Genomic DNA, 19,318 nt, shown 5'->3' with positions numbered 1-19,318 from the left:
CTTTCAGAAATCTAATATCAATGAAAAGCATGTGTAACTTAAAACTTGCTGCAAGAGGAGTCTGTTGACTGATATAAGCACCAACCTCCTGCCTAGCCTTTTAGATAATAAGTGTTAAGAAAACTATCAGACCAGAAAGAAAGATATTTTTCTTTCTCTTTATATTATCTATTATTCTATTTAAATAATAGAACGTTAATAATTTTGAACATAAACAGACATCAATGTATTGAAACAACACAATGTATTAAGATTTATAAGAAGATAACATAAAAAAGGAAAACCACCAGAGCAAGCAAGAGAATTTATCACTGCAAAATGAAGGCTTTAGAAATAAATTAAAAAAAAGGCCAAGGAATGAGCTGAATGAGCCCTTGTTTCTGAGTGCTTCACTTCCCATAGCTTCTCCCTTCAGAAAAGGAAAATATTAAAAGTGTTTTGGAAAGTTATTTGGGGGGGGGGTTGTAACCCCTTATCATTGTTAAACAGAATATGTGTGACTACTAGAAAGAAGACCATGCTCACGGCTTGTATAAACACGAATCCAAATGGTAGGCTTGTAGCTGTCCAGTGCAGTAGCAAGAAATGGCAGGAGAATCCAACAAGATTACTGAATCTCTTGTTGCTCATATATATTTTCAATAGGGTAACGGGGTGATTTATTATAAAGATTGGATTGAGGCTGGCATCTTTTGGCAACTGATTAAATTAAATCCAGTAGTAAGCAATTCTGAAATCCAGTAATGCTTTTGAAAAGGTGATAAGCATGTAAGAGGTGATACTCTTGATTTATTTAATGCTGACTGGCAGTGTCTGGCAATGAATGTACTTGTAGAGAAGTATGGCAGAGCACACTAAAATGTGCTAATTAATGGCTTGTGATAGCAGTAAGGAATTCAAAAGTAGGAATAAGGAAAACAGTGCTTATATGACATGTGAGGAGGTATCTATATGAGAAGGCAATCAACAGACAGAAATATTGAAGGACAGGTAATAGGAGATCAACAAAGCTAGACTGCATTTTTTTACTTTCTAAACATAAGAAATGAGGGTTTGTTTTAAAAAAAAAAGGGAAAAAGAGAGAAAAAGAAAGGTCATATACACAAACACGAATAAAGGATTTTATTTTGTAACTAGCTGTACCCGGCCACGCGTTGCTGTGGCTCAGTCTGGTTAAATGGAAAAGAAAGAAAAGAGAAAGCGCAGGTTTCTAATGTTTAATTTGACAATGCTTGTGGGTATACAATATTTTTTGTTGTTCCATTGTCTGTGCAGATATAGAGATTGTCTGGTTTGCCGACTCTAGAACACGCAACATATAATTGTCCATGTAAGAAACAATTCGTGTCTAGATCTAAACCGCACAATTCTAAAGATTGGCCCTGAGCTTTGTTGATGGTGATTGCAAACGCCAATCGAATTGGGAATTGCAATCTCTTAAATTGAAATGGCATATCCGTTGGAATCATAGGAATGCGAGGAATGAGGACATCTTCATCTTTGAAAGGTCCTGTCAAGATTGTTGCTTCTATGACGTTGCTCATTAATTTTTTTACTGCAAGCCGCGTGCCGTTGCAAAGCTTTGGCTGGTTGATATTTCGCAACATGATAATTGACATGCCGATTTTCAATTGGAGTACGTGCCTTGCAATAAGGACACACTTCAGTCATAGTGCCGATGAGAACATGCCGGCTCAAACTATAATCATCAGCTGGGTTGTACCGGAATTCAAGGCGATTGTAATCACGTGATTGCTGAGCACGGAGTTGTGTTTGACGCTGATCTGCTGTTTCTCGCTGACGTCTTTCAGCCACTCTCAGCCTGTCGTGTTTATTCTGTTGAGAACGAAACAGATCTGAAGCTGCAGAACGCGATCGCCGTGCTCGCAACCGTGCATCCTCAAGTCTGGCTGCACGCCTCTCGGCTGTTTCCTCGGCACGTATTTGAGCCATTCTTTGTCTGTTTCGCTCGTTTGCTGATGCCCGTTCTTCCTCAGTTTGATTTGCTATTACTCGTCGCACTGCTTCTGCTCCGCGAGTACGACGACCTAAGTTTGATCTTCTGCGAGGCATTATTTGGATGAACTAGGGCAGATCGATTGCACTGAAAAAGAAGAAAGAAAGTTATAACAAAAACATATAAAATTGCAAAACATTAAAAAAGGAAAAAACACGAACTAAAAAACAAAGGAAAAACAAAAAAATCGTAAATGGATCGTAAATCGAAACCATTGAAATGGAATCGTAAAATATTTAGTACAGCGTGTGTTGCTTTTAAGTCCAACAGATGGCACTGTTTTTCAAAAAAGCATGTTTTTACCTGTCACAGGTGTGACATCTATATATTAGTAGGTATATAAAAACATGTGCGTATAATGCAACATTGTGTCAAAATTTCAAAGCAATCGGTGAAGAACTTTCGGAGATTTAAGATTTTGAACAAATGAACATTTACATATTTATTTAGATAGATAGATAGATAGATAGATAGATAGATAGATAGATAGATAGAAGATTAAAAGCCAGGGACTTAAAACTGGAAAGGACTCCCTTTGCACTTATTGTAAGCGTATCCAGACTTAAGAGTAAACTTATTTAAAGCTTTGAGGCTTAGTTTTAATCAATACTGCTTTGGTTTCAATGGGTCTTTCCTAATAAGACTAGCCAAACCCAAAATATGCAGAATTGGCCCCAAGGTTCTTTCTAACACTGTTATTCTGTTATAGCTGATATGCTTAGGATAATGTCAGATTAATTGCATTTGGAAACGGTCGTTTTGTTAAGATGTGCAGAAAGCCTTTGATATGCTGCGATTAAAATAGGATGTAAATGTGCTGTTATATTATATTCCAATAATTTGGAATCAAAGAAAAATAGATCTATGGGCTGCATATGGTTGTTTATCCCAATGACACTAGTACACAACTGAAGAACTAGGTTGGAAAACATGAAATTAGGCCTTTGACCCTGGATGGTCTAATATTACTCCATGATGTGGTCAAGTTTTAGTTTGTTCTGTAAGACCCAAGTTTTTGTTTTATATATAAATATTTCTTTCAGTGTGCATATTTGAATTTTATTCTTCAAATTCTTCATATTGTTAATTTTTAGGAGGTTGTTTTTCAAGAGACAACTGGACTGAAAGCTGAAGAAGCTTCTTGGATGAGAAGTGAAACCAAGAAAAGAAAAACCAAGAAGTCCAGTTGCCTTTTGAAAAAGCACCTTTGGGACAACCATGACCTGGATGACTGAGAATCTCCATAGGAGGTTGTTGGTTTTCCTTTCCTTTCCTTTTTTTTTTAATTCACAAGTTTAAACTGGCTTTCAGAGTAGATTTTTTTTTTTTTAGAGCTGTAAATCCCCAAAGTGTTTTCTATAGTCCTAGCTCACAATTCGCTGCAAACCCATCCACTAAGGCCGCGTGGGAGGATAAGTGACCTGCAAGGGCGCTATGGCAACGAGCGCCGCACATCCTCTTCTTCCCAACCATCCAGACTGCGATCCTGGTCCCAACCAAACCGGTAGCAGCTCAGCAGCCCGCTCCCTCTGTCCCTGTCCCTTTAACTATCCCTCCTCTAGGAAGACACGCATGCGCAGGGACTGTTCGATTCCTGTCGCCGGGAGGGGGTGGGTGGGAGGAAAGCAGGGGGAGACCCAGCGAGGCTACCCTGTGCGAGGCTAACCCCCCGCAGCGCCGAGCCCGCTTCCTTCAGCTCAGGCCTGAGGCGCCGCCTGGAGAATTCCAAGGCAGCGACCCTGGCGCAGCTGCAGCGGCTTTTCTGCTCGCTGGCATCCGCAGCATTCTCCTCGCAGAAGCGGCAAGGGAGCTGCAACAGCAGCTTCTACACCCCTCTCTCCCTCGAGGCCAACCGACCTTTGTCCCTCCGGCTCGCCCGCGCAGTTGTTGGGTTTGCCTGGGAAAAAGGAGCCCCGCGGGGTCCCCCCTATTTCCAGAGAGGCGGCGGCGGCAGCAGCAACAGCCTTGGCTTCCGTCGCCCTCCCTTCCCCTTCTCTGGCGGCAGCGCATTGTGACCCGTGCTGAGTTCACCTGCCTTGCAGCGGGCGGGCTTTGGCTGCCTGAAGAGACTCCCCCTCCCCGCCCAGAAACGCGAGGAAAGTCGCCTCCTTCGCGCCCCCCTCCCCGCCCTCCTGCCTGCGTGTAGCCTCCTGCTTCATCTTTTGTCTGCCTCTCTTTTCTCCGGCTGCGTGGGGCGGGTGGGTGGGTAGGTAGGTAAAGAGATCGTCTTTCTCCGGCTCTTCTAGCAAATCTCCCTCTTGCTCTTGGGATGCTTTCCCGAACCTGGTGGCCACCAGCTAATGATGTCCAGCTAGGTGAGTGAGTCCTGTGTGTTCCCAGATCCTCACCTTCCCTCCTTTTCTTTCTCCGGATGGTGTTGTTTTATCTCTGCAGCCTTGAGAGATAGCTAGGCGGGTCTCTTTCTGAGCAGAAATTCTGAAGTTCCCAAAGCATACATAGCTTCATTCTTTCCTGGCTGGAGAATTTCAAAACCTCAGCCTTGCTGTTGGACTCCCTCCCCCCTCCCTCCTTTATGAATGAGCCCCACCCTTTTGTCTGTCTGTCTTAAAGGGCCTCTACTCTCTAACTACTATGTCTTCAGCAGCAGCTCTTCTGTCTCAAACAATCTGAAGAAGGGGCCCAAAGGTTCTGGGGTCTGAAGAACAGGAGGTCAAGCTTGATGGATGCTGGGATGTCAGGTGGCAAAGTGGATGGCAGTGGTGGCGGTGTTGCTGTTCTGCGGAGGTCCCAGGCCAGGGAAGGGGTGGCCCAGCGAGAAGAAGAGCAAGAAGAAGATGGAGATGAAGACCTCCGAGATGGAGGAGTCCCTTTCTTTGTGAACCGTGGAGGGCTTCCCATCAATGAGGCCACCTGGGAAAGAATGTGGAAACATGTGGCCAAGATCCATCCTGAGGGAGAATTAGTAGCTCTGAGGATCCGGGGAGCCACTGATCTACCCAAGGTGAGAGGACTCCGAAAAAGAATGTTGGAAGAAACTGCTTCCTTGACAGCAATCAACAAAGGGAAATTGGGGTTGGGGGGGGGGGGGTTGGGGGGGAATGGAAATCAATGCCAGGGCTTTTCTAATTTGAGTCTGACAATGAATGGATGCGAATCACAGATTAAGGTTGCAAGTGGGAGAGATCCATCTCCACATAAACATAATCTAATGTATCTGTTTAACTCATAAAGGTGCCACTAAGTTAAGCTTAGTTTTTGCTAAGTGCACATATCCAAGTAGATTTATTTGCATAAATATGAAAGCGTTTACCATTATCTTTTTCCAATATGATTTTGAGTAAGCCTATTGCCATGAGATTTTCTGCTGGTTTTCCACCCCAAGTATTATCTAAAATCAACATGAGTTACTGCTTAACTTTTTTTCAAGATTAGAAAAGGGTCAGCTAGGTGTTAGTATCTGAGCTGGATTCATTCATTAATAGATGGAAGAATAGCCAGACTGTTCAAATCTATTAAAGGAATCCACATTTTTAGACACAGCTCAACAGAATGCAGTATACTTGCAGTGCTTTTAATTAAAAGTAATTATATAAACAGATTATACAAAGTAATCCATATAAATTATACTTTACAAGGGTACGCAGTTGGGACTGTGGTTATAACAAACCACAATGACGTAAGATAATGACACCTCCTGACAACATCATGCAAAAGTCAATTTGGCACTTGGGTCATGATGCCTGACACAAGGATGTAAGTCCTGATGCCAGGAGGTACATATCATGGATTCTTCCCACTTCTGCTTCCTGCAAACATCTCATTTGGGTATGCTTTCTTTTTTGATGGGCGTGTGCCTACATTGGCTTTAGCAGTGATCCACCTGAGCTGGGGTGATTTAAGTTTATTGACACTGTCCCATATTGAACATTTTTTAAATACTTGAGCTGGGAAAAGAACTGAGTTGAGTTCACGTGATCATTCGCAGCTATCTAAATACCGACTGTATTAAGATTTATGCCCATAAGAATTGTATGAAACAGTATAACCAGCTTTAAGAATCTGAAGCTCTGAGGAAAGCACCTTAGAAAAAAAGTACTTTTAACATTGGACAACGTGATATTTTTGACTATAGGTCTATGTTGTACAGTATATTAATGTTATTCTTTGTCATGTTAAACCTACAGTGTTTGGGAGATATTTACATGTTATGAGGTCATGCCAGATATATTTTGAGTCAATAATAGGTGGATATCGCAATTCTTTGGGCAGTTTCCTGTTCTTTTGAAAAGTGTCGCTTTTGACTTTCCAGCCTGGAAGAGATGATCTAAACTTGTTATACAGAGCACACAAAAGGGCGGGCTTTACTTCCGGAAGTTGACTGTATAATTTGAATTGATTGACTTTATCTGAATTCTAAATTAGAATTAGTTCTTATTTAGTCCTTCTAACTAAAAACTAAGAGCCCGTATAACTGTGTTGTGGAGATTGTACCAACTGTATCAAAGCTAAGAGGAACAAATGCATAAGAAAGTTTAAGAACATTTGGGTTATTTCCATTAAATACTATAGTGTAACCTTTTCAACTTTGCCTTTTGACTATGCTCCTTGGCAGTTCTGGGAATCCCAGACTCTACTTATCCATGTTGAGATCAAGCTATCGGGAGGAGAAGACTGTTGTAGTATGTGATTCAAATTTTATTTTTATGAAAGTGCATGATGAGCAGTAATGCCAGATGATTAGGTTAAATGGGTAAAGGCAAGTAGCAGCTTACAAAAGGTGGATGAAAAGCGGTATATTACTAAAACTGGAAATAGAGTGCAATTCACTTGATAAGGATTGTGCCAGCTTTTACTAACTGGCTTACACTGGACAAAATGTAGTCTACTTGCTGCAAAGAGAAGTATAGCAAAGGCCTGTTGATGTCGGTGGCTTTCAGCAAGGAACTTTTTTTGAAAATGCATTGATGTGATAACCTGCTTAGCCTTGAAAATGATAGCAGAAACTGAGAACAGGCTGTTCAAATAACCAAAATAAATCTATCTGCCTCTTGGTCTTCCTTTGTGCAATTACATTTTTAGTCATGCTTTTTTAAACGGAATGGAAGAAAGCTGTTCAATTAATAAAGACTTCACTTACAGGACATTGGATTATGAATTACTTTGGATTTGAGGAGGAAAAGGTGGTGCTTCATTGGGTGTGCAAGCACACATGGGACACTTGCCCATGTGCACACCAGATCACCTCTTCCCTTTTAAATTGTGCAGATAATTGTGCAGCCCTACAGGTTAGATATTCATTCAAATAACTGTTCTTAAATATGTGCTTAGCCTAGGGGCCAGTCTTCTGGCTCAGAACTCTGTCCTCAAAAGACTCAACATGAGGATTGTAGTGCCCTTGCTAAGTTGGCCAGCCCAACAAGCTTCACTAAGTTGTTGGGATGATATCACTGTTCCAACAACTTAGTTATCATCACTATTTGGCTCCATGAGCTGAATTACCATTGGACAAAGGCAAAAAGACTTGTGGCAAAGCCTCTGCCTATAGTAACTGACTTGGTAGCAATTTTCCTGTCATGCAGCAGTGCCCAAATGAGCTGCTTGCTGCAGAAGGGGTGAACATGTTGCACATGGCTCCCCACCCTCAGTACTGCCCTGTGTTATCACTTGTTCATCTTGGACAGATGGAGCGTCTTCAGAAAGGTTTCAGTGAATGCAGAAAGATTCCTTTTAAATAACAAGAGAGTGTGTTGGAATGAACAGAGCTGCGTTTCAGAGTTATAGCAGTGCTAAAATACAGTCTGTATCTTCCGCTGCTTAAAACCATATTGCAGAGTCAGGAAAGCAGCTCCAGAATTTGGTTTATTTTATTCCTGTGCATTATTGCCAAGCTTTGTCTTTCCTTGATATCTTGAAATGCAATACTAGCTGTGCTATCTGGATGCTCAGAACATGAGATCTTCACATTTCCAAAGCCTAGGAAGGATCCTTTGTTCTGCAGACATTTTACATCTGGATAAGTTCCAGCCCAAAACTCTGAGTCAAATATGAGTGTCTGGCAGGCCTACTGACTCAGTGACAGGAATTCACATATAGATTACGAACTGTGGTTTTGTCAGCATTACAAGAGATAAATGGGGGAGTTTGAATATTAACAGTATACTCACTATGCTGCCTTTAGGAAAGCCTTTGCACTACAGCAGTGCTGCAGCTTGATCAATTATGTGACATCAGGTTGGTGTCATCTGTTAAAACTGCATGGACAGATCTTCACAGAACAACCTGTCCCAATCTCTGTATCTTTAGGTGTCTCAGCAGCACCACTATAGTTGCTGTCACTGAATTCATCCACCTTTGACCTTCATGACTAGAACTAATGGGTTATTTGCATTTTTAGCCATACTCTAGCCAGAGTACTGTCATAGGCACAGTGTAAGTTACTGACATGTCTTCACCCAATTATATATTTTGCACATAGGGTAAATAAATAATGGGAGAATATACAGCCTTGTCTCACTCTTTTGCTGACCTAGAGCCAGTCTTTTTCACTATGTTCTGCCCAGAGGATGACTTACTAACTTGTGTACAGATAGTCCTCGACTTAGAATTAGAATTGAGCCCAAAATTTCTGTTGCTAAGCGAGACAGTTAAGTGAATTTTTCCCCATTTTACAACCTTTCTTGCTACGGTTGTTAAATAAATCATGGCAGTTGTGAAGTTAGTAACACGGTTGTTAAGTGAGACTGGCTTTGCCATTGACTTTGCTTGTCAGAAGGTTGCAAAAGGTGATCAAATGACCTCAGGACATTGAAACCATCATAAATATGAGTCAGTTGCCACACATCTAAATTTTGATCACATGACCATGGGGAGCACTGCAATGGTTGTAAGTGTGAAAAACTGTCCTAAGTCACTTTTTTCAATGATGTTGTAACTTCCAAAGGTCACTAAATGAACTGTTGTAAGTTGTGAATTACTTGAATTGATTTCACATGAGGACAATGAGATGTCCAGGCATTCCCATCTTCTTAAAGAGATTCCAGAGCAAGGTCTGATTGACATACATCAAAGATCTTTGTACAATCAGTGAAGCATACATTAGCTTATTTTGTTATTCTTGGACTTTCTGAATTATCCAGTGTGTATCAGCAATGGTTTGTGTTCCTTGGCCTTTTCTAAAGCCAGTTTTAACATCTGTCATCTCCCTTTCCACATAAGTCTCTAATCTGTTTTGGATGATCCACAGCATTGTTTTTCTAGGATGTAAAATTAAGGATATTCCAATAGTTTTCCAGTTGGTAATGATTAGAGCACCGATCTAACTTCATTTTCTTAGAAATAGTTCTTATAAATAGGGAATGTCTTCTGGGGTATCTTGAATGCTGTACAGAATTTCAATTTTACTCCTTCCATCTTTGCTGCAAAAATATTCTAAATTGTAATTATTTCAGGGAAACTTTGTCTTTTTGTTGGACGTTTCCAAGTATGTAACTGTTGTAAATCTTGCTGTTGTCTATGGTAGCTGCTTTCTGATATGCCCATGCAGAAAATGGAAATATCATTTTCTTTATAATTATGCTTCCAGGTGTCACATAGCTAGAATAGAATAGAATAACTGAGTTGGAAGGGACTTTGGGGGTCTTCTAGTCCAACCCCCTGCCCCAGCTAAGAACAGGCATTATTTTAAAAATGGTTACTGATACTTTGTCTGAAAATATGCCTTTCTGATTCTAAACCCCCCTCCCCCATATCAAAAAAGATAAAGAACAGTGGAGTAATAGATGGGAGAACTACAACAGGTGGCAGAAAGCAACCTCACCAGCTTGGCTTCTTATGCAAAGCAGTTTAACAATTGGTCACATTTCTATTCATTACATGGTCTCAACTTTCCAAATATGCTGGTTCTGCCCTATTATCCCAGTCACACATTCCTTGCTCCCACATTTTCCAGATTGTATGCCAAGATCTGGAAGGACATTGGATGGATTCAGATTCATTGGAATTTGAATAGAATTCTCTTTTGTTATCAGGGAGGCTGACTTAACAGGGCTTCCAGTTTTATGGACAGAAGGCTCCAGTTGCAATAAACAAACGTTTTCTCTAATGTCACCAAGATGCAATCTCTAGGAGTTAGGTTTTTCTCAAGAACACCTTTACATGTTTAAGCCTGAGCAGAACACACCCACACATTCCAGATCACCTTTTGCAGAAGACTAATACAATAGAATTACATTTTCCTAAATGGGCTTTATTAGTGGTGGGTTTCTCCCGGTTCGGCCCGGTTCTCCCGAGCCGGTAGCTGTGATGATATGGTGTCACCGAACCGGTTCTTCCCCCACGCCCCCCCACCTCCGCATTATTCTTACCTTTTATTTGGCCCCACCCCCAATCTATTGCTGCCTCCTCAGTCCCAGCTGATGGCTAGAGGGAAAAAACTGTTTAAACTCTTGCTGCCGGGCTTCAAAGGGCCGCCCTACAGCTGATCAGTGTTAAAAGAAAACAAATGAGTAGACCAGTGCCTGCAAAAATACATGAGTAGATCAGTGCCTGCAAAAATAAATGGGTAGACCAGTGCCTGCAAAAATACATGAGTAGATCGGTACAGCTCTGCAAGCAGTTAAAAGCCTGATAAACCAGTACCTCTGCTAAATCCTAAATAATTGTCACATGACCATCAAGCAATGCCCACAAAATAAGCCACACCCACAGACCGGTAGTAAAAATTTTTAGAACCCACCCCTGGGCTTTAGGTACACTTAATGTCATTCAAGTATAATAACTGAAAAGCTTTGTGTAACCACCAAGGGTGGGTTCCATTTACCTTTACTACTAGTTCGCAGTGGGAGCACACATGCAGAAGCTTCTGCGCATGCGCAGATCACCCATGATGATGTTGTGGGTGGGCAGAGCCTCCCACCGGTTTACTACTGGTTCTATCGAACCGGGAGCAATCCACTACTGGTAACCACTTTATCCTTCGCAAATTTGCGTTCCTTTCTTTAAATATCAACAGGCTTGGAATCTACAAATGCATAGACTACGTTATGGTAAGGCAATCTGTCTGTAGCATCTCATAATTTTGAAAGTTGCTTTCAGGGCAATGTGGAAAGGGCACAGGTAGGAGTTCAGCGGTTGGTTGAGTGCAGAACATCTTTACTGTATTGTTAACAATGCTGTGTCGCTATAATCAATCAAACCGTCTTTAAAACAAAATAATAGCTTTTCCCCAAAAAGCTTCCCTTTAACAATTACTACCTGTATATTAATACATTTTGATGGAAGAAATTGTAGCAGGGAAATATGTATCACAAGAAAGTGTTACTGTAGCATCTCAATTAGCTTGGAGTTAAGAGGGACAAGTTATTGTCTTTCACTCTGCCCTCTCTGTCTCTTAAGGGACAGAACTGAAATTCTTGATACGATGGAAATTTTAACTTAGTCTGGGTTCTGGATTCAAGACCCAGGTCTGTGTACAGTATAGTGAATTCCTCATCACCCTTAGTAGTTTAAATGAGAAGCTAATTATAGCATAGGACCTGCATATTTTAAGTGGTTTCCATTATATTATGTAGGATTACATATGTCCTACTACTCCAAAGAAGATGGGGAGAAGCAGTGACAATTTCTCTTCCATTTAAAAAGGGTAAAAAGAATGGCTAGTCTAAATGCAAGATCTGCTTCTCTAAATACCTCTGCAAAGAAGGTTTTAACTTTGCTACCTGGAAGTTATGGCTAGTTCTACCTTTAGGCAGAGTTGAGTGGCAGCCAATTTGGGGTGATATAAAAGAGACAGCAGCAGCTGATGTCTCACTAATTGACTGTCATACGTTTTTCCTGCTTAGAAGATGGAGGTGCTCAAGGGGTTTTCTGCTTCAAATGCTGAAATAACTTGGCTATGAAAGAAGACAACTTAAGAAATCAAATATCTGGGACCAGCCCTGCTGGGAAAGACTCTTCACTGTTTCTAACTAGAACTGAAGAATATTTTCCCATTCATCAGAAATTGCCTAATGTACTTTGTTCTGAAGAATAAATACATGCCTCAATGCCACTATCTCATGTTCAGATATTTTAAAGCTTTCCACCTTGTTTTCTGACACTATACACGTTACATTAAATGTTTGTCAGAAAAGATGAGCCCTGCCGAATTCTCGCTCTTCTGCTTGTGTATTGTTAAAATATCATAGTCATCCTTAGCTCCTCTAACCCTGATGAGTTTAACTACAACTCCCACAATTCCAAAGCCTCTTAGAATTAATGAAATTGTAATATAGCACTTCTACGATGCATTGTTCTGGCTTAGACAAAGGAGTATATAGACAAAATCATCATTAGACTTTTTTGCTTACTAACTGGTTATTATCATTAGATATTAGTAGGTTATTATCATTAACCTACTGCCCTACAAGTAATCCTTGCTCAGCGATCACAACTGGAACTGGCAATTCCATTGCTAAGCAGAAAAACATGTGGCAGCAAATGACTTGACTTCCCTGTCAGTCATTAAGCAAAATGCTGTGGTCACTAAGTGAAAAATATCACATGACCACAGTTTATGGTTTTACTTCTGCATTCTCTATTAACTCTACTTGGCACAAGCTGAGTGTGCAGCTTGACTGAGGGATACTGCAGTGGCCATAAATGTGGACCAGTTGTGAAACACAGGAATGGTGATCCCAATGACCATGGGACATTGTGATGATCATAACACGAAGTTATTTTTTTACACCATTGTAATTTCAAACAGTTGCTGCACGAGGCAATCTGTAAAGGGAGGACTACCTATATAATAGGCTGAGGCAGGCAGCCTTGTGGCAATCTTAATATTAACGAATTACATCTTCCAGTAGGTCCAGACAGTGCAGTTATGATGAAAGATGCTGGAAGTTGCCTCATGATTTGCCTCTGGAGTTGATTTTGCCTCTGGAGTACCACAGGTTTCCTTCCTTTCAACTAGAATATGAATGGAATTTCATCTTTGACTTGGTGATCTTGAATCTCATTTTCTCCCTCCCTTCTTATCTACAGAACCCCATACCAAGTGTGCCTACTCTACAGTCAACCACTCTCATCCCTGAGCGCCTGGAAGCTATACAGCGCTATATCAGGGAACTTCAGTATCCTTTCAGCTGTATCTGAATCCCCAAGAAATGAAAAGAGAAGCAAGGCAACTTCTCTCTCTCTCTCTCTCCCTCCCTCCCTCCCTCCCTCCCTCCCTCTCCCTCCCTCTCTCTCTCTTTCTTTCAGGAGGTTGATGTTTATTAGAGCCAGTGGCTTTACTGCCTTATTCATTTCCTTTAGCTTATTCCCTACACATTTGGTCATCATTGTTGTAAGCAAGCCAGAGTTAACCTGTTTCAAAGTTTGCTTTGCTACACCAGAAGTACAGCATTCAAAAGGCATTTCACTTGATTCCTTTCCAAGTGCATGGAGGAAAACCTGGGACTGGAGAACAAATGGAGAATGTTTGAGTGCACATTGCTGCTGCTAGAGTCATTACGACTGCTAGCTGTATTTTGGGGTGGAAAACTGGAGTGAATTTTGTGGGGGTCATTATTGGTGAAAGAAAAGTAAACTTTTTGCTGCATGCACTGTAGTCCCTCTAAACAACACACACACACAGACACCTATCAATATTTTTAATAATTTGCTTATGCTTTCTCTTCCCCCGCCCCCCCCCCCCCCGTCCTCCAGCAGCTCTTCCAAATCAAGCGTCCCTTAACTTCTTATTCCCAGATACAATCACACTGGGACACAGTTCTTTGAAATCAAGAAAAGCAGGCCTTTGACTGGGTAAGTATTGTCTTTCCAGATTTATTTTGAGAATAGTTCTTTTTCTTACCGCTACCCCTACGCTTACCCTTACCCTAAAAGAGCACAGTTTTTTCTAGTTGCATATCCATGAAACAGCCACAGCAAAAATATTATATAATCTGCTAAAGAAGCAATTTACACTTGATTCCCAGGCCTTTCATCTCCTTCAGTACAGTTCAGCATTTCTGAACTCTTGCAGCATAGCCATAATTGGTGTCTAGCTGATGTGATAAATATGGGTGGAGGTGCTTATTATTCCTGATTGCAATGCCATTCATGTAGTTTAAGCCTCCATTGCATGCCACACTTGGGCCTCTTAACCTGAGACATTTAATGATAGAGATTAAACATATAAAGTTATATGATTATACTCAAATTATTCTAAATATAAACCAAACCTTTAATCCAGTTTGGAAGACAATTTTTTACTGAATGTTGAATTCAGTATTGGTAGTAAAAGATAAGTATGAAGTGAAGAGGAACTACCCATCATGACTTCTTTTCTGTTCTTGAATGACTAAGCAGTTATTTCCCATCATATTTTCTCTTTTCTTCCTCTTTAGGCTGTTCTCCATCTATATATTATCTGACAAAACTTTTAAAATATTAATATTCTTGCTTGTTCTCTTCATTTGTCTCACAGGCTGATGGATCTGGCCAAAGAAATGACAAAGGAAGCCCTGCCAATCAAGTGTTTGGAGGCTGTGATCCTAGGAATGTATCCTTTTATTTTAGAAGATGTACACGGTTTCCAGAGATAACACCTGAATCCTCCTGTACTTATGCTCTGATATGCAAACGACCTGTTTAATTTTCCTCTTGCTTTAGACAAGAAGCATAATAGCAAAATCAAGGGACGCCCTCATTTTCTAACTAGGAATATTTTAGTTGACTGGTAGATTCCTTTTTTATTGTACTAATAATCTAGGAGTCACATCCTCTTTTGAGAGAATTGTGTCTTATGTCCCAGTATGTCTTTTAATTATAGGTTTTCCCTTGCTTTTGTTGTAACACATTTGTGCAGTTGGAATAGGATTTTCACTGCACTACATGTTTGAATTAGCATTAGAATTATTGTCAGGAGGCGCTATGGGACCTGTATTATAAACCTTTGAGTTGTCTTTATGATGCTAGATGATCTGCCCAAGCTCATAGACTTGAAGACTAATATAAAGAAATATGATTTACCAAAGCCAGATCCAAATGCATGGATGGTTCTGGAGATCACTCAGTTGAGATTTATCTACAGATAGAGAAAATAGGCTTGGTATTTTGTCACATAGAAAAAACATAGTCCTCCAGATCTTTTAGAAGTACCTCCCCAAACCTATGCTATACAGGTAGTCCTCGAGTTATAACAATTTGTTTAGTGACCATTCAAAGTTACAACGGCACTGAAAAATGTGACTTATGACCATTTTCCACAGTTACGACCATTGCAGCATCCTCATGATCATGTGATCAAAATTCAGATGCTTGGCAGCTGGTTCATATTTATGACTGTTGCTGTGTCTCAAGGTCATGTGATCCCCTTTTGCAACCTTCTGACAAGCCAAGTCAATGGGGAAAAACAGATTCACTTAACAACCGGGTTACTAATTTATCAACTGCGGTGATTCACTTAACAACTGTGGCAAGAAAAGTAGTAAAATGGGGCAAAACCCACTTAACAAATGTTTCACTTAACAGAAATTTTGGGCTCAACTGTGGTCGTACGTCAAAGACTACCTGTACTAGTTTAACCTGATAAGAGATAAGAATTAAGCCTAAAATATGTAAAAAAAAAAAAAAATAGAGTGATGGTTCATTACTTTTCTTTGTTATACCACCTATTTCCTGAATATTTCATCATCAATAGTTACCTCACCAACCACATGCCAACACTGGACCGCTTCCCCATCAGTTTCAAAACTTACTTCTCAGGGAACTACTTCCACCATATCGTGCTGGGAGTGAACATTGGGGGCCGCTATGGGGCGCTTGGCATAAGTCGACGGGAGGATCTCATGTACAAAGCTCCCACCTTCCGCACACTGAGTGAGCTTATTTTTGACTATGAAGAGGCATATCGGTGCTGCTGGCATACCCTCAAAAAGGTGAAGCTTGGCCAGTGTGTGTCCCATGACCCACACAGTGTAGAGCAGATCGAATGGAAGCATTCCGTCTTGGATGTGGAGAAGCTGAGCCGTGAGGACTTCCGCAAGGAGCTTGAGAGACATTCCCGTGACATAAGGCTAAAGGTGAGAGGAAGGGGCAAAAGAAGAGCTGATTGTTCAATATACCCTTATAAAGTATGGGTGAGTGTTCTTAAGTGAGTGCCTGGGGATGATTTTGGAACCACACTGATTGGGGTTGATGATTTAGAACAGGTGGGGGCAATGTCATATACACATGAGTCTTGGAAGATGTTATTTCTTTTATAACAGTTAAGCCTGTTTTGGATTTATGCTGTCATTTTTGTCTAGTTCCCATCTTGAAATGGAGAGGACCTGTTTCAGAAGGTAGAATAGAAAGAAAGGTGTTTGGGTCAATGCTGTTTCATCCATTCCATCCAATTAGAGTTGAAGAGCGTCTAGGACAGTGATGGCTAACCTTTTTGCCATCGTGTGCCAAAAGCGTGGTGAGTGCGGGAGGGTCATGCGTGCGTGTGCCCACACCCATAATTCTATGCGCCCTGCCCCCCCGCACATGCACATGTGACCCTCCCGCACTCACCACGCTTTTGACACGCGATGGCACAGTTGGCCGGGTAGGCCTGTTTTTCACCCTCCCCAGACTCCAGAGGCTTTCTAGGAGCCTGGGGAGGGCAAAAATGGCCTTCTCCACCCTCCCGGAGGCCCTCCGGAAGCCAGAAATGGCCCGTTTGCTAACTTCCGGTGGGACCAGAAAGCCTAATAATCAGCTGGCCAGCGCACGCATGTGTGCCAGAGCTGAGCTCGCGTGCCCACCGATATGGCTCCGCGTGCCACCTGTGGCACACGTGCCATAGGTTTGCCATCATGGGTCTAGGATCTACAAAATATGGGGTGGGGGGAGATAATTCATGTATAGTTGAGATTGCTCACCCCTGCCTTCGTTAAACATTACTTGGTTGATTTGCTCTTATTTGCATGCTTGAAGATGAAACCTGTTATAGACAATGCCATTTTTTTATTTTATTTATTTTATTTATTTTTTATTTTTTTTCATATTTGTATACCGCCCTACTCCCGAAGGACTCAGGGCGGTGAACAGTCATAAATAATACAAAGACATATAAAAGTTAAAGACTATTAAAAAACAGATTAAATAATTTAGGCTCAAAAAATTAAAACCAAAACATCTGGTTTTAACTACTGGAAGGAAGGAATAATTGTTCTAAGATGTTTCTTAAGGCTAAATCTTCAAAGTGTTCCTTTGGCAAATTTTCTCTTCCTATCAGCATGATCATTAGCAGCAACTTGCTCTTTCTGTAGATATATTTAGATGGGTTTTTATACACAAAATTTTGGTGAAGTGTTTTGAACATGCAAAAGACCTAAGCAGTGCTAAAAATACGGCAAGGTCCTTCCTATTTTTGGTATCAAGAGAAAAGCCTAAAGGTATGAAGTTTCTCTTTCCCTAGATCAGCAAAGCTTCTGGACCCCCATCACCCACCAAGGATAGGAAAAAGGATGTCCCATCCCCACAACGTAGCCAATCCAGTCCACATCGTCGCAATAGCCGGACAGAAAGGCGGTAAGCCTGCAATACTTTGCTTTGCCTATATATAGTTTTTGGTTTCCTTGATTGTGCTATAATTTAAGTGCACATAACTTTTTCTCCTATGTGAGTAGAGACATATTTTACATCATTCTTCTTGTCTCAGTATATGCACTTCACACCTGCTTTCCCCCCTCTGCTTTTAAGCAACCTGTTTGGTTATTCCTCCCAATGACATTTTGAAATTAAATGATTGAATGATCAGTCTCGTGGATTTTAGAGAATGACCATTAACTGAATTATAACTTCTTTCCAACAGAGCAATATTTTGCATATTTACATGCAATTCTAGGGGACACAATGGCTCAGTGGTTAAAGACGCTGAGCTTGTCAGCTGGAAAGCTGGCTGTCTGGGTTCGAGACCTGAGCACTGCACGATGGTGTGAGCTGCCATTACTTGCCTCAGCTCCTGGCCACCTAGCAGTTAGAAAGCATGCAAATGCGAGTAGATTAATAGATACCACCTTGGTGGGAAGGTAACAGCCTCAGCGTATAGTCATGCTGGCCACATGACCACTGAAATGTCTTCGGACAATGCTGGCTTCCTCGGTTAAGAAATGGAGATGAGCACCAAGCCCTAGAGTTGGAAATGACTGGACAGGGAAACCTTTACCTTCACCTTTACCTTACATGCAATTATTTTCTTTGCTGAATTGTGTTATTCCCAACAAGAGTGCTTGTTAAAAATCTGAGTTAGAATAGATATGGATATTCTTGGAAAGCATTGCACAGACTCTGTGAATACTCATCACAGAAAAAGAGCCGATGCCATCTGCAAGAAATTCCCTTCGCCCATTGCATTGTATTGTAAGCTCATTGTCATAATGAAAGCTCATTAATAGAAGGAAACAGGCACTGCTTCCAGTCTGTCTCATACCCCCATTCAAGCAACAAAAGGATGACAAGCCTTTTCCTGACTTATTGTATGACTCACAGAAGGAGAGGAGATACTGATGTTGATTGAAACTTAGCCTGATACTTTTGCCAAGTCAAGGCTTTGAGAACTCTGCTTTAATTATGTATGTAATTAAGAATGTATCCTTGAAGAATATGTGGGATGATTACCTAGCTAAGCTCTGCAGATAATGATAACAATTTAAGATACTAAAATAGTTAAAGATTTTTTCTTGTTAGAAGGTACAGATTCTTTTCATTTGCTCATTTGCTTTTCTTCTTCTTCTTCTTCTCTCCATTGTGCAGACCTTCTGGAGACAAGAAACCTACAGAACCCAAAGCCATGCCCGATCTTAATGGTTACCAAATCAGAGTATAAAGATCTTCTCATTTGTGGACCACTTGGTGGAAAGCATTTGAACCAACACTACCTATAAGATGTGCAGTGTGGGAGGGGATGCAGAGGGTACAAAGTGCATATTTTCCAAGGTATTTATTTACTCGGGATGATATCCTGTAAATTAGAGGATAGCCATTTCTTTGCATTATATCAGGAACTAAATACACCAACTAAACAAACAAACAAACAAACAAACAAACAAACAAACAAACAGATCTTCTACCAGTTATTCGTTATTCTACATAGTGGCAAGAGAAGATACATTTGCAAAGTAACAGTAAAAGCCCTTTCGGTGCTGTTTCTCAGCCTACACAGAATAGAATGTTTTTGACTTCAGAAAGCCCCATAGAAAGTTATATGTCTCCTCTCTGCTTTTGAAGGAACCAACTTAGCAGGAGATTTCAGGAGAAAGACGGGCTAGAAGCAAAAAACAAATACTGACTCCTATGGAAGAATTTCTTAATTTGTATTTTCTGAGAATTTTAATATTTTTA

The 19,318-nt window shown here is 40.9% G+C and overlaps 1 protein-coding gene and 1 long non-coding RNA gene across 4 annotated transcripts; one reads left to right on the top strand and one right to left on the bottom strand.

Moving 5' to 3' along the window:
• Positions 1–1,203: 1,203 nt before the first annotated feature.
• Positions 1,204–4,181, bottom strand: LOC132710683 (uncharacterized). The gene is made up of 2 exons (XR_009621383.2): positions 3,875–4,181; positions 1,204–2,104 (listed from the first exon to the last, which is right to left on the bottom strand). It is a non-coding gene; the product is annotated as an uncharacterized LOC132710683 (long non-coding RNA).
• Positions 3,987–18,822, top strand: VASH1 (vasohibin 1). 3 transcript variants are annotated; one of them, XM_034418183.3, is made up of 8 exons: positions 3,987–4,332; positions 4,623–4,979; positions 13,004–13,092; positions 13,712–13,768; positions 14,433–14,507; positions 15,648–16,029; positions 17,394–17,506; positions 18,731–18,822. In XM_034418183.3, exons 2-8 carry the CDS (start codon positions 4,698–4,700, stop codon positions 18,801–18,803), a joined length of 1,071 nt encoding a protein of 356 aa, XP_034274074.2. In that variant the 5' UTR covers positions 3,987–4,332; positions 4,623–4,697; the 3' UTR covers positions 18,804–18,822. The 3 variants fall into 3 exon arrangements, with proteins under 3 accessions (XP_034274074.2, XP_034274072.2, XP_034274071.2); XM_034418181.3 differs by having other exon boundaries at positions 4,620–4,979; XM_034418180.3 differs by having other exon boundaries at positions 4,164–4,332; positions 4,589–4,979.
• The last annotated feature ends 496 nt before the right edge of the window (positions 18,823–19,318 follow it).

Source organism: Pantherophis guttatus, chromosome 1 (assembly GCF_059756535.1).
Source record: "Pantherophis guttatus breed Tessera chromosome 1, ASM5975653v1, whole genome shotgun sequence".
Classification (NCBI taxonomy): Eukaryota; Metazoa; Chordata; class Lepidosauria; order Squamata; family Colubridae; genus Pantherophis; species Pantherophis guttatus.
The sequence above is the reverse complement of the archived record's forward strand: the minus strand, read 5'-3'. Positions and strand labels throughout refer to the sequence as shown.